The following is a 15,006-nucleotide window of genomic DNA, read 5'->3' as shown; positions in this document are numbered from 1 at the left end:
AGTTTGGACGGGCGGGGTAGGAGAGAAGTGCGTGAGGTGGATGACGCATTCACGAGCATTGTCGTCGAGATTTTAAAGAGCAGGAACTACAGGAGTTAACTCCACGATCCCTTGCAACGCCAAGGCGTAACGATGATTAATATCCGCTCAATAATCTTATTGTCTTCGATCCTACTTTCAACTGAACAAATATTTATGATGACACTTTCGTAATAAACAAATTAGTCATGCACGTGTAAAACTTTTGACTTTTATAACTCTTTGCTTTATTCCATTTGAAACTTATAGAGGAAAACAACTTCAGTAGAACTTCCTGGATGAATCTTGGAATTTTTTTTGTTTGCAACTGTATGAATATATAATGATTTGACACAACTTAAAAAACAAAATTTTCCAGGAAATGAATTTGAATCATTAAAATTTTGTAATATTAATTTCAAAAGGCAATTTTAATGTAATGTTTAATTATAGAGGAATAAAAATATGTACTTTAATTTAAAGCATATTTGTTTTTTTCGTCTTTATATTTTCGTTATTTTTGTTCTCGATGGACAAATGACAATTTAAATTATTTTAAGTTATTGTAGCAAATGTGTGATATAACGTTTGGAAACACTTTATAAAGTTTAATCTCTATAATGTTACGCTTTGCTTCCTGTTCTTCATAGCTTTTTACAGTTTTTTGTTTTTTGCCTTTTTGCTTCTTATAGCTCGATCTTCCTTTTCTGTCGCCCGAGATAAAAGTTGATAATCTTCAAAAAAGACAAGAAACACTCGAAGAAACGTGCGAAACACGATACAAAAGTGTTGATAAAATGGTTGCAAATAAGAAAAAACAGCAAGAAATAGATAACAAAAAGTATTACGTTTAAATGTCAGAAAAGCTATTTCAAGACACACAATATACAATGCAATATAATTTTTTTTCCGTCAGTCGACATATTCCGAGTATTTCATTCGAGATTTCCTTATTTTTGGGATTACCGGGATAAATCATTCAGAGATTTCTTATTATTTATTGTTACAATGTCGTAAAGTAAAAAATGAAAAGCTAATCATGCATGTAGCTGTCTAGCAAATTACTGAGAATCGATAAAAATTAAAATGAAATGTGAAAGAAGATTCTTTTATTATAAATGTCTTTAAAGAATGTCTTTCAATTTCAAGATGTTGAAACATCTTTCAATTTCGATTAATAATTGGCAATTATCTTGCACATGAACGTTTATATTTTGTTAAATGTTCTATTAATACGAGGAAAATTATTAATTTATTGTTTTTTAATACACAGAAGGATTAAAAAGATTATAAATAACGAGTTACATATAAGTATCAAATTTTGCGTTAATGCAATTCTGCCGAAGTTTAGTCATTTTTACCAAACAGGTTGTTTCGCTAAACAATTATTCAATTTAACTAATAATTAAGGCTGTGTTCTAAAATTCACTGCCAGCACTGAAAATTTACAGTTTACGTTACGTATACATTTTCAGCACTAGCAGTGAATTTTGGAACACAGCCACAGTGTAACAGTTTTGATCAACTTTCTTTACAAACAATGAATGTTTTTTGTAAGATTTTTTTTACACTGAAAAAATTTATGCTTTTCAGAAAATTCCTCTAATATTTATAAATTAATATTATAAATATATTATAAAAGAATAATTTAAGTTTCTGATGTATAATACTTGTATATTACATATATTACATTTAAATTTGCGTTATTCATAAAAATTTCAATTGAACATATATCACAGAAACTTGAATATTCTTTTATAATATATTTTTAATTATCTTAATTATAAATAGCTCTTTAATCGATCAATTATAATTGTCCGGTTAGACGTTTCATTTGTAACCAGTGTCTGCAGCAAACAAGTTAGTCTGTGCAAACGATTAGATAAGTATCAATTAAGTTGATTAGGATCTTAAATATTATTATTGCTCTTGTAAATTGTTAATTAATGAAAATAATCATTTTATCCGTTAACCATTATTATCCAAATTTGATAACAATAATATATTACTACAGTTATAATTCTCGATAACAGTTACTAGGATAGATAACAGAATAACCATTATTTTTTTTTATAACAACTTTGATTCTTGATGAAAATAATTTGCAGCATACTACACGGAATGATGAATACGGTATTAAAAATTATAATAGTATTGTAATATCATGTACATTTTGGTTTAGAACGATGTTGAAATATTAAGACTACATTGAAAATGACTCGATTAGAGTCGAAATGTTTATTGTTAATTATAATTGTTTATATGAATTTTTAATGCTAATTTAAATTAAAGTTCTTTGATACATTACTGGTTCTTTGCCCTTCTTTTTTGTACCACATTGTTTTATACGTACAGAGCCTTATTATTATTTATTAATATAATATTATATTTATTAATAATCATTATTAATTTGACGATTAAATTAACCGGAATTTTGTTGAAGTGTTCATTGAAGTGTTTGTTGAAGAGATCATTGCATTAAAAAAATTATTCTCTTAAATTAATATAAGTTCCATAATCCTTCTCATAAATTTCTTCGCATATTTTTCTAAAAAATTAACTAATTGTTAGTTAATTTGTAGAATTTATGTAAAATCGAGCTTTTTATATTTAATTTGGTTCTTTCTGTCAGTCGCTTTTACTGACATTATATTAAATTTAAAAGTCAACAATCATTATATAAGAGCTAGGCTTACGCTTTAATTGCGGTCATTTACATTCCGTATTTTATTTTCTCGGAAAACAATTAACAAAGTAAAAATAACAAGTTGTCGTGCATTATTATCGTGCATTATCTGTTTTATGTATCGTACATAATCGTACATATCGTACTTGATGGTTAGACTTAATAAATATAACAACTTAATTTCTCTTTTTACACGAAAACAAAGAAGCATGGACTATAAATAAAGCAATCGCATACGTATGTGTTATTATCACACCAATTAATTATTTTATTGCGATTAAAAGCTTCTATTACTTCATACTTCAAAAAATTTACTCTACTACTAATAGCGTAATATATTTTTTTAAACATTTATTCTTTTATATTAATTGAATAATATTTCCTTATATATGTTTCTATGTAACGGGGATAGGTAATCTAATTGAAATTATCTTCATTATATTTTTTTATTGTACGTGATAACATATCTCAACATTTTTATGAACTATTTTAGTTTCGGTGCCCAGCAGCGAGATAGATTAGAAAAATGTATCTACTCATCTTCAGTATCTAATCTAATGGAATACTAAAATGTCGATATCAAGTTACGTGGTAATTGTCAGACAAAACATCTCTTCACATTATCGAATAAAATGCACATATTTTTTAAGAGGACATCGCTCTTCGAGTAGAATATTTCGATTTTATTTTCTTCTTTTAGTTTCATATTTGAATTACAGTATTTTTGTTTATGAACACTTATAAAGATGGTAGTTCTTTTACTGCTATTGCAATATATAATTGTAAAATTTCTAGGCAAAATGCGTTTCTAAAAGAAATATTAAGTTCGTTTCTTTTTAAAAAAATTCAGCATTGATAAGTATATAATAAAATACTTCATATATATGTATTCCTTCTTAACTTTAGTTATCAATAAAATTAATATATCAAGATTAATTTAATTTCGTTTTTGTATGTAAATCTCATAATTCTAAAAATCATGACAGTATAATCGCTGTATTAATCTAATTTCTTTTGCAACTGTTTTATTAAGTATTCGTTCGATATTACGTATTATATTATATGTCACATTATTACATTCAACTGTTGACTGTATTTGCGTCGAATGTTGTGGAATTTGCGATATTCCAGAATAATAATGTATGCAAATTATGATATGCACGCGGAAAACGTTTTGTGATGAAGAAGGTTGGAGAGAGACATAAGAGGATGAAGGACGTCGCGCATATTCCGCACAATTTGATATAACGTCGGCGACGCTAAATCTGGGGATCTCCCAGATTATGTTACGGTCTCTTTTCGTGAATTAAGACACGTAGATTTCTCTACATTTACAGAATATTTGTCTTTTATAATAACTGATATTATCCATGCTGATAACATGATTCGGAAAATTTGAGCTCCTCTTGTCGTAGACGAAGACTTTTCTAAAATGTACACGCAGAAGAATGTTTGTTAAGTCTGCAGTAGACAATATTAAATTATATTTTTAATATTTATTTAATATTAAATCAATATTTTGGACATTTTTCATATTGAATAAATATTAAAAATATATTTTAAAAATATTGTAATTGTATTTTCAAATTTTTTAAGAATAAAGTGTTTTTTTTTAGCTGAATTCTTGTACGATTTATCTTTTCTATTTTTCTTTTAACGTTGAAGAGAAAAAAAAAGAAACAATAAACTGTGCAAGAAATTCAATACAAAAAGATTAGCCCTCATGTAAATTTTTTTTAAAAGCGGAAATATTAAAAATGAAAATTTTTATTATTGAAATTAATGAAGAAATTAATCATTTTTCACATTTTTTACCCTTGAAAAAATGCTATCAGTACTCTAGATTATCAAAGAATATATCTGTAATATTGTACGTTATTTATAATAAATAAAATTTTAATCTAACGAAACAGTGCTCTTAATTAAAAATACCATCTTCTTTCTTTTTTTTTTTAACTCGAGAAAAATATATAAGCATCAGAAAGCATTGTGCTCATTGCGATTATGGACTTTCTCTAATTTTCTAATTTAAAAAAAATGAATGACATTTAAGACAAAAAATAATAATTTTGAAAAAGTTAATATAAGATTAAAATCAATACGTGCTTTGCAACATTACTGTAATTAGAATTAAACGTTAACTCATTAAAAATTAAATAACATAAATTAAAAATTATAACTTTTTAATTTTTTATTTTTTTAACTAACTCATTCAATGTCATATTAAAATAAGGTAATTTTGAAAATCTAACTAACGCAGTCGACGATTAGTTCTGAAATAGAATTGTATTGCTATAAGAAATTTGTAATTATATATAATTCTTTATAGGAGAGTCTATCCTGAGACTCGATCTCTCATCTTTTTTCTCATATATTTACAAAAATTAATTTATCCATATATAATATCTATTTCTTGATAAGATTGTTGTTGTTTAAATCAATCTGTTGAAATTACTCTTCAAAGTCACTCTTTTGATTTCAACTTAATTAACAATTTGTCAAGCTTTTTTTATTGCTACACTAAACTACACTAAAATTTTTCTTTTGCCAGATATCAAACGTATACTGATTTCTCTTTAAGTATAAGGAGTGCATGTTATTAAAAAAATTCAATTATAAAAAAATAGATTTGTCAATAAATGACAAACAAATTTTTTGTCAATGATCTTGGCACACTCCGAGATTTTGCTTCGCTACGTTCCTGGCAGTATCCCCCGCTCCAAGATTTCCAACCTGCCACATTACGCGGCCAAGTTCGTGGCGTTCGACTGATTCGTTACACTGCTCACTGCTACAGTCAACAGCTGTAAGCTGGATATTCGGGTAGTGAGTGATTGCGAGTTGCTAAGTGATTGACTATTGACGATTTTTCGCGGTTCGCATTTGATGACGTCGCTCCGAACGTTTTAATTCTTACTCAAAATCTTACAATCTCGTTGACTTGCATGTTCCATTTTTTCAAAGTAAGTCGAAATATCCAAAGAAATACTTTGTTTTGTCCCAGGTAGATCATCAACATTCAGCATGACGATTCACGATCCAGAGATCCATTAGAGATTCACCAGTTCCACCTGTGTTCTTTCTTTGTCTGTTATAACGAAGGAGAGCTCGCCGTTGATCCGTTAAAATAGTTCCGTACGTCGCCGACGATTATCTAACATTTTTTCCTTTTTCTTCTTTCAGATCTTCATGTTTTATCAGGATCATAGTCTACTTTTCAATTTCGTTCACTTAGGCATCTAATTTTGCATGCTGCGAACGTAAAGTTCATATTCCATAAGTGTCCCTTTTTTTTTAGTGTTGTATTAATACATTATGCACAGTAGTTACGACGTGAAATCTAGTGACGATGTCACGACAGTGCCGCATCAGCGTATGCACGAGTCAGAGGCTGGAAAACCTAATGAGAACACTTCCTTATCTCCCAGCCACGATCAAACCTATTTCGCCGATGAGAGAGTGCAAGTGCCAGAAACAGGCCATGTAAGTTGGTCTTTGTACTTTGTGTATTGTTAAGTAAGGTGGTAAGAAGGTGAGAAAATATAAATATACAAGATAAGAAAGTAAGATGATAATGAGACAATTACGAGGCAATAAAAATGTACTGGTCAAGCACTTAGAAATTTACATTGTTAAAAATAAAATGTTAATTTTAACTTAAAAATGTATAGTGGACTTTCTAAGACATCGAAAATGATCAACATTTTCTTTTTATATTAATTTTAACATAATTTAATCAATAACATTTTTAATTTTAACATTTTTGCGTATCTCAGAAAGTTCACTATACGTCTTTAAATTATAATTTAAAAACATTTTATTTTTAACAGTGTATTATCATCCTAGTTACTTAGAAATTTAATATTGTCGTTGTTTTTATCTTCATAACTTTTAGCAAATTCGTTGGACTTAGTATACATTAAAACAATTGTACAAAAGTTGACATAAAAATGTGTGTTTAATATAAATATAAAAATGGAATAAACCACGAGATTCTCACTAATGCGTCCAACCGAATTCGCTAAAAATCGTATAAGTAAAGGTAAGATGGATAATATTTAAGTTTCTAAATGATTGATTAGCACATTCTTACTGCATCACTTTCATACTTTTAAGCCCGAGACAATATTTATATTTAAATAGCAGAGACAATATAGAAATAAGGAATAAAAAAAATAAATTTCAACTTTTCAGAAACAATATATGTTAGAATACATTGTTTTTGATAAGTTGAAATCTGTTATTCTCTGTGCTTTTCAATTGTACATCAGGCTTTATTTTAATTATACATTAGATATTTTTATTGTTTTATACTCTTTCTATCTTATGTTATCTTATCATCTCATTCCTATCTTGTATATTTTTGTATACAGTCTTAGTTTTTATACTTTATTGTACTGTTTAGTAAAATATTGTATTTTATAATTCAAAGTATTTGTACTTCACTTTTATCAGATTAAATCAAATTAATGTACAACTTTAATACGCACCAATATGTACTAGTGCGTTCAAAATTAATCTCTCAACGGTCTATAATTTTTGTTTGCAGGCGGGATTTAGCTTTAGAAAACTATGGGCTTTCACGGGACCTGGCTTCTTAATGTCCATAGCTTATTTGGATCCTGGCAACATAGAATCAGATCTACAATCTGGAGTGGTAGCAAGATACAAGGTACACCTGCCGGAATGAAAACAAATGTTGCTGCAATCAGTTTTATTTATTTTATTATCATGCTAATTTTCGATTATCTTTTTTTTTTGGTAATGATATTCCTTGTTGACGTCTTCGCTTTCAGTTATTATGGGTCCTACTAAGCGCTACTATCCTAGGTCTCGTTATGCAAAGACTCAGCGCGCGTCTCGGCGTAGTAACCGGTCTACATCTGGCAGAGATGTGTTTCAGACAATACAAAAAAGTACCTAGACTTATTTTATGGTTAATGATTGAAATAGCAATTATTGGTAGTGATATGCAAGAAGTAATAGGAACGGCTATTGCCCTTTATCTCTTATCTAATACAGCGTAAGTGCCTGATATGATTGCTAAATATTTATACACGTAAGCTAACGCATATACAAAACATTCTTCGAAATATCTGAAACATTTAAAATCGTAGTTCGCTAATTAATTTATTAACTTCTTCAGTGGAGACATTGAATCTCTACTTGAAAATCTGAACACCATTCTAGTTAAATACAAAATATATGGGGAATAAAAAATGTTAAAAATATTTTACATACTATAGAAGAACAAATTATAATCCGCGTGATATACGTATGTACATTTATGGATTATGTTTATTTAGATTGCAAATATTATTAAACATTTTATTATTTTCATGTATTATATTATTTTTCTTTGATTATCTTTATTTCTTTTTTTTTCTTTTTTTTTAAATTAATTTATAATCAAATAACGCACATAAATATACAAAAGATTTGTGATAAGGAAAGTTGCATTTCAGGATTCCTATATGGGGTGGCGTTCTTATCACAGTAATTGACACATTCACATTTTTATTCTTGGATAAATACGGATTGAGGAAATTGGAGTTTTTCTTCGGTTTTCTCATCTCAATCATGGCAGTTACTTTTGGTTACGAGGTAGACGTATTTCGAAATATCTCGATCGTATTGTTCATGTGAATTTCAACAACGGCTTTCAATGTTGCAGTACATAGTTGCCGCGCCTTCTCAAATAGACGTTATAAGAGGTATGTTTGTTCCATGGTACAATGGAATGAATTATGATAACAAGGTATTGCTCCAAGCTGTAGGAATTGTCGGCGCAGTCATTATGCCCCATAATTTGTACCTTCACAGTGCTTTAGTTAAAGTAAGAATAATAAACATGATATGCACGACTGATTTTTCAATGTACAGAGTGTTTTAGGATTTCTAAGATAAATTTTAGAGAATGATAGATTTCACTAAAAGGATCAACTTTTGGAATTTATGTCCTCCCCGATACATTTTTAAGGAACGCGGCCTTGTTCATGCCAATGAGATACTCAATTAATCACGCGGCAGCATTTTTGCTTTTTTGGTTGTCTTTTTACAAAAAGAAAATTAAAGGACGTGTATTGTTAATTGTCACGCGCGACTGGACACCTAGCTCCTTAAAAATACATCGGAGGACACAAGTTTTTTAACTTTTTTTTTTTAAGAGATCTACCATCCCCCGAATTTATCTCAAAAGTCCTGAAACACTTTGCATATAAATGTATGTATAATGTTATTAATTTTTTTAGTCTAGAGACATTGATCGACGACAGCCTGCAAAAATCAAAGATGCCAACATGTATTACTTCATTGAAACCTGCATTGCACTATTTGTTTCGTTTCTAATCAACGTGTTTGTCGTAGCTGTATTTGCTGATGGTCTCTATAACAAAACGAATAACGATGTTGTAAGTACATTTATTGAAACTAATTGTGATTTCGAGTGAGAATATAGTTGAATTAATTTTTATTTTATTTTACAGTATAAAGTTTGCGAAGCGAAGAATTATACCCTCGGTACAAAGACTTTTCAGGTAAGCGTTTTTATGTCTTTTACATTTAACTCTTTTCATCGCATACTATTGTTTCTTAGGCAATTTTTTAACCAAACGATTTTAAGTATATTTTTTTACTCTAAACTACAGCAAAACAATGAGACGTTTGAAGCTGATCTTTACAAGGGGGGAATCTTCCTTGGTTGCTCTTTCGGCGCAGCTGCAATGTACATATGGGCTGTTGGTATTTTGGCCGCCGGTCAATCGTCCACTATGACGGGCACTTATGCCGGTCAATTCGCGATGGAAGGATTCTTAAATCTGCAGTGGGCACGATGGAAGCGAGTCCTGTTCACTCGAACAATCGCCATAGTTCCTACATTCTTGGTAGCATTTTTGGCTGACATGAACAATTTGAGCGGCATGAATGACATTTTAAACGCTATAATGAGTCTACAGTTACCTTTTGCCACCTTACCAACAATTGCTTTCACAAGCAGTACTCAAATTATGGGTGAATTCCGAAACGGAATGTACGTAGTTTTAATTTTAATTTTCTTTTAATTTTCAATACTTTTAATATGTTGAAAGTTGTCTTTCTTCTTTATGTCCGCATCGTATTATCTGTATTGCAGAGTGAATAAAATCGTGGCGACTGCTTTGTCGCTCCTAGTAATAACAATAAATATATACTTCGTGATACAAACTGTTCAAGAAGACCTGCCTCATCATTGGGCTATATATTTAGTCATGTGTATATATGCGATTTTGTATCTTATTTTCTGCGCTTACTTAGCCATCCACATGGCTGTGAGCATGGGTGCTACTTCCCTCGGTAATAACTGGGTATGTATATTTTTGCTTGTTTTTATTGCGTGCGAATGCTATTTGTTTGGACTCTAAATTATGTCTTAGCCATAATTTTTCTCAATAATTTGATAATTATATTGATAATAATATAATACGATCCATTTTTTATAAAATACAATCGTTAACACATTATTTAATTTATTATTTTTTCATTTTAGTTGGTTACAAAATATATCGGTACGCCCGTAAGCCCGACACTTGGAATATCAAATCCTGCAGTTTATGCCAGGTAAGAATTTTGACTACAATCATTTATCACAGTTGTGACTAAATCCAGTAAATTCATAATTTCGCCAAGCATTAATCATGTATCTATATTTGTATCTATATTTGTGGCGAAATGTTTTAACATTTAACATAAAAAAAGCTAGATTTGTACGTATGCACGGGTTATTATATATACAAAATATTTGATATAATCAAGATTAATCTTGTATGTAAAACTATTTTATGGTTTGTGGTTTTGTATATACCTCCTTTTGTGTTGTGTGCTTTCATATGAATTGTATAATAAAAATTTCTTATGAAGCTTGAAATGTATTTTGCAAATTGTGAATAAAATGCATTTATGTATTGTGGCGTTCGCGTTAAATTTGTTGTTACGAAAATGCGATCGTATATCAAGCGCAATTATAACAGATACATGAAGTATATCTCTCACCTCGCTTTTAGTTAAAGCTTTTAGTTAAAGAAGTATTTAAAATTTAAAAGCTAAATTAAGTGCATTTGTGGACTGCTTGAATATACTTATGTTCATTTCTTATAATAATGACACATCTTAAAAAACAATGTTTTCCAGAAAATAAGTTTGAATATGTTGAATCATTAGTGATTAAAATTTTGTAATAATAATTTTAAGATGCAACTTTAGTGCAATAACAAAAAAAACTAAAAATATAGAAGAATAAAATGCATATACAGGGTGGGCCATCTATTGGTACGTTTTTGAATTTCGTCGTATGGCAACACCGAACGAGCTACAGACCCGAAATTTTGACAGTTTATTAGTCATACCGTCCGCGGCACGAAACAACATGTTTTCTCTTGAAGAGCGTTTTGAAATTTTAAAAACTTATTTTCAAAGTCAGTGCTGTGTCGCCGAAACTGTACGAATTTTGAAAAGAAATATGGGTCGTGATAGAGCACCCACCGAAGGAGCTATACGCAAATTGGTGAGGAAAGTTCGTGAGAAAGGGATGTTAGTGGATGACATTATATTACGACTGTTTTGAGTGAAATTGGCGCCGAGGTAGTCCAAAATGTCATTAATAATTGGGGTGACCGAATGGCATACTGTAAGGCCAGTAGAGGGAGCCACATGAACGAAATCGTTTTTCATTCTTGACGCGGATACTTTTAGCTTCACAACAAAAAAAAAATTAATAAAAAATATCAATGTATGCTCATTTGATCGCATTTTTAAAAACGTACCAATAGATGGCCCACCCTGTAGAAGATAAAAGTATAATTTTTGCATCGTGTCATTGTAACAGATGATCGTATGTTTTTCCGAGATTTATAATTGGAAAAAAAATATGATGAAAATGGAAAAATGATTGAGAATGCAAAATTTGCTTCACGATGTAATTTTTGTACTGAATTAAGATAAATGGTTGCTAAAGAGTAAATCGACTTGTGACTCATTATACTTCTTGCATCTCATCTGTAAAAAGATAATTAGCTTCCTGTTATCTACTAATAATAGAACGCGTTTGAATACTCACACGCGTCTAATTAGACAAATAATTTATGACTTGACGTGTCAAGTGCTTCTACTATAAGGTATTTTTATCGTATTATTTTTCCTTCTATTAGAAATTATATGGATAATTATTCTAATTAATTATGTTTATTAACTATTTTTGTTAAAAAATTAATTCTAATCAATGCATGTGTTTTAAAATTTTAAGCATACAATATTAATATTTTTATTTTTATGTTATACTATGTGTACTCGTAAACACTATGTTTTCTCTCTTGAATATAAGCTTATTTATCTTTTAATTAATTCGTTAATTTATTCTATGATTATTATTTAGTATTGTGTGTCAAATCTGTATAAATGATCTTTAAGCAGAGAAAACTGTACATTACAAAAAATATCATAGACTACTTTTATATATGCTCATGATACAGACAAAGTTCTATTCATTCATAGTTTTCACAATACGTCGGAAACCTCGTTAAACGCTTAGTTGGAGTAATGCAATTGAATGTGTGAAAGAATATGCGACCTATTATTATGTATTACACAAACACATGAAAACAATGTTGCATTGGAAAGGTGCTTATATCATCTCTCTCGTGATGTCAGCATAAAGCTCCATGGTACGTGTATGATTACTGAAAGATATATTTTTATAATAAATAATGGTGCTTTTATCATAAAGTTTGCTTCGCCATTGTTAAATGATATATTACGTAATGTTGATGCTCCTATCCTTCTACTACTGTCAATCCTTTTTGTTTCTTTATTTGTTTCTTGTTTCTAAAAATAAATTTATGTATGACGAGCATAATTAACCAAAACTATTTTCATTGCATGCATATTTCTAACAAACAAAAGTTTGAAAATGAATTCATTCAAGACTGACTTGTCATAACAAAGGTAAGAATGCTATGTCGAAATTCAGCCGTTGCCTCGATTCGATTTATTGTTAGATCTATTTCAAAAAAAACATATCTTGAAATATCTTGAATATTAAATATATTACAGAACAAATCCAGCGTTTACTATTCAAGAAAGTGGCAGTTTTTCATCTATATCAGAATGGTAATGTGGTCTTGACAAGTATCAGCATAGGATATGTGCAAACAGTATGTGTCACGAAGAGGATACAAACAAGAGTCTATTTTCAATTGCACAATAAAATAAGAGGTTTAGTGCCAGATGCATCGCACTCATTCCATCGTTAAATTCGTTAACATCGTAAATTTTAAATGTAATTTTTTCATTACATGATAGGATAATTAAAATTAATTTGTATTAATATTGATAAAAGACAATTATATTTTGTTCAACAAAAAATCTGCAGCTTTCACATATAGAGGCATAATGAGCGAAGTGAACATGTTTGAGATTATTTCCCGCTCAATTTTATAGCCTGTATTTGAACGTGTCCTATTTACGTATAATTCAATATAGGATATGTCTCTACTTTGTCCGCTTTATACCATCTCCTATGCGCAAAAAATAATAAATCTCTTAAACAAAGTATATATATATATATATATATATATATATATATATATTGACAATATTACATATTTAGTAATTAATATATTTAAGAACTCAATAAGTATTTTAAATATATATATATTTCGACGATATATCTTTCAAAAAATGTTGACACACTTGTAATATGTATTTACATTTGTAAATTATATATTTATATATATGTATACGTACGTATACATATATAAAAATTATATTATATCGAAGTAAATTGTATTAACTTTTTCATGCATAATTATCTAGTTGTAGATGATATATAAAAGAATGTAAATACTATTTCGAATGAATTAATTTTTATTAATCTGCATATAAAATAATGTCCGCAATTTTTTCAATAGCAACAAATGTGATAAAAGTTTTTCCGCCGGTTATATATCACACTATTGTTAAAATATCACAAAAATATTCAGAAAAATTCTTAATGAGATACGCACATTATGTATTTTCCCTTATTTATAAGTACTAAATAAGTTGAGACGCACACTGAGTTGTAAGGTAGTCAATTTTAAAACAGGAATACGTTTCGCATATTTTAACTTGTAGCCCGTAATTGTACAATCGCAATTCGTAAAATTCCAATTAACATTATACATATATAAAGATCAGAAAAAGATACATCTATACAAATATATTATGTCATAATTTGAACAATCATTCTACTTGTACGATCACTGATAATAAGACTGAATTTCTGTAAATAAAATTTGTTTACGGGCAGTGCTCTGAATTAGCTATGTACTTCTCTTTTAAAAATTATTATGTCATATTGTACGAAGCTCGCAAAAAGTTCAACTTCGATACATCATGACTAGACAATCACTGCAATATCACATATAACAAACAATTGTAACAGTAGTTTAATTGTGTAGCTATTCTATGAAGTAAAAGTTTTTGTTTCTCATAAAAATTTTGTTGCAAAATTTGCCGGATTAATCACATTGAACATTTATTATACAAGATATATATGCATTTTCAAGTTTGATGATTTAAGGCATTATTATAAATAGCATATATACGTATGTTTTATAAAAGTACCTGATTACTTGTGTCTTTTGGTAGTCTCATAAAATAAAATAACTTTATAAAATTTTTCGATATTGATTTGTCTATTTGAATTTACTGTTTCTTAAAACAGTGATGTATATTAAATAGAAATTGTTATTATCACGATGGTCGGACTTTGATCTTGCTCAATTTCAAATAAGTTATTATCTAAGAATGAGCAAACCAAAATTTCCGAAGGAATGCTGTGATTTCTACATAGATAAAAATACATCTTTTCAAAATTTTTTCTTGAAAATGATCTAAAATTTGAAATATTATGCCTATAATATAGGTAATAATATATCATAATATTGATGATGTGATTGTATATATATATATATATATATATATATATATATATATATATATATATATATATATAATATATTACGATTGACAAGGAAATACAGTTCCTGTTCAAATTAGTAAAAATATCCTCACGATAAGAAGATTAATCAACAAATTATGTCATTCATTATAAAAGAGCTCCTTTAAAATATATAGATAAAAATTATTTACAATTTAAGCGAATATATATATATATATTTTTATATATATTAAATATATGTATATATATATATATATAGAAATTTGTTCAAAATTTAAAAATTGTAAAAAAATACACTTAATTTTATTATGGCATTAATAACAAATGA

At 28.5% G+C, this 15,006-nt stretch overlaps 1 protein-coding gene across 12 annotated transcripts; it reads left to right on the top strand.

Moving 5' to 3' along the window:
• Positions 1–4,712: 4,712 nt before the first annotated feature.
• Mvl (solute carrier family member malvolio) lies at positions 4,713–14,033 on the top strand. Of its 12 annotated transcripts, none has more exons than XM_087410641.1 (13): positions 4,713–5,579; positions 5,713–5,839; positions 6,003–6,187; positions 7,254–7,376; positions 7,501–7,727; positions 8,170–8,308; positions 8,379–8,540; positions 8,956–9,114; positions 9,190–9,240; positions 9,352–9,734; positions 9,837–10,047; positions 10,230–10,300; positions 12,788–14,033. In XM_087410641.1, exons 3-13 carry the CDS (start codon positions 6,020–6,022, stop codon positions 12,846–12,848), a joined length of 1,755 nt encoding a protein of 584 aa, XP_087266767.1. In that variant the 5' UTR covers positions 4,713–5,579; positions 5,713–5,839; positions 6,003–6,019; the 3' UTR covers positions 12,849–14,033. The 12 variants fall into 12 exon arrangements, 10 of the variants coding, with proteins under 10 accessions (XP_087266767.1, XP_011049719.1, XP_011049710.1 ...); XR_015546471.1 differs by adding exons at positions 12,230–12,399; positions 12,638–12,679 and having other exon boundaries at positions 4,716–6,187; XM_011051417.2 differs by having other exon boundaries at positions 4,713–5,510; positions 5,709–6,187.
• The last annotated feature ends 973 nt before the right edge of the window (positions 14,034–15,006 follow it).

Source organism: Acromyrmex echinatior, chromosome 10 (assembly GCF_024713525.1).
Source record: "Acromyrmex echinatior isolate Ae372 chromosome 10, ASM2471352v2, whole genome shotgun sequence".
Taxonomy (NCBI): domain Eukaryota; kingdom Metazoa; phylum Arthropoda; class Insecta; order Hymenoptera; family Formicidae; genus Acromyrmex; species Acromyrmex echinatior.
This window is presented reverse-complemented; position numbering and strand designations above follow the sequence as displayed.

Coding starts and splice junctions, on each gene's coding strand:
- Mvl (XM_011051417.2), top strand. CDS start 6,020: ATGCACAGTAGTTACGACGTGAAATCTAGTGACGATGTCACGACAGTG. Junction 7,377..7,500: donor GAGTGGTAGCAAGATACAAG/GTACACCTGCCG, acceptor CTTCGCTTTCAG/TTATTATGGGTCCTACTAAG. Junction 8,309..8,378: donor CAGTTACTTTTGGTTACGAG/GTAGACGTATTT, acceptor TCAATGTTGCAG/TACATAGTTGCCGCGCCTTC.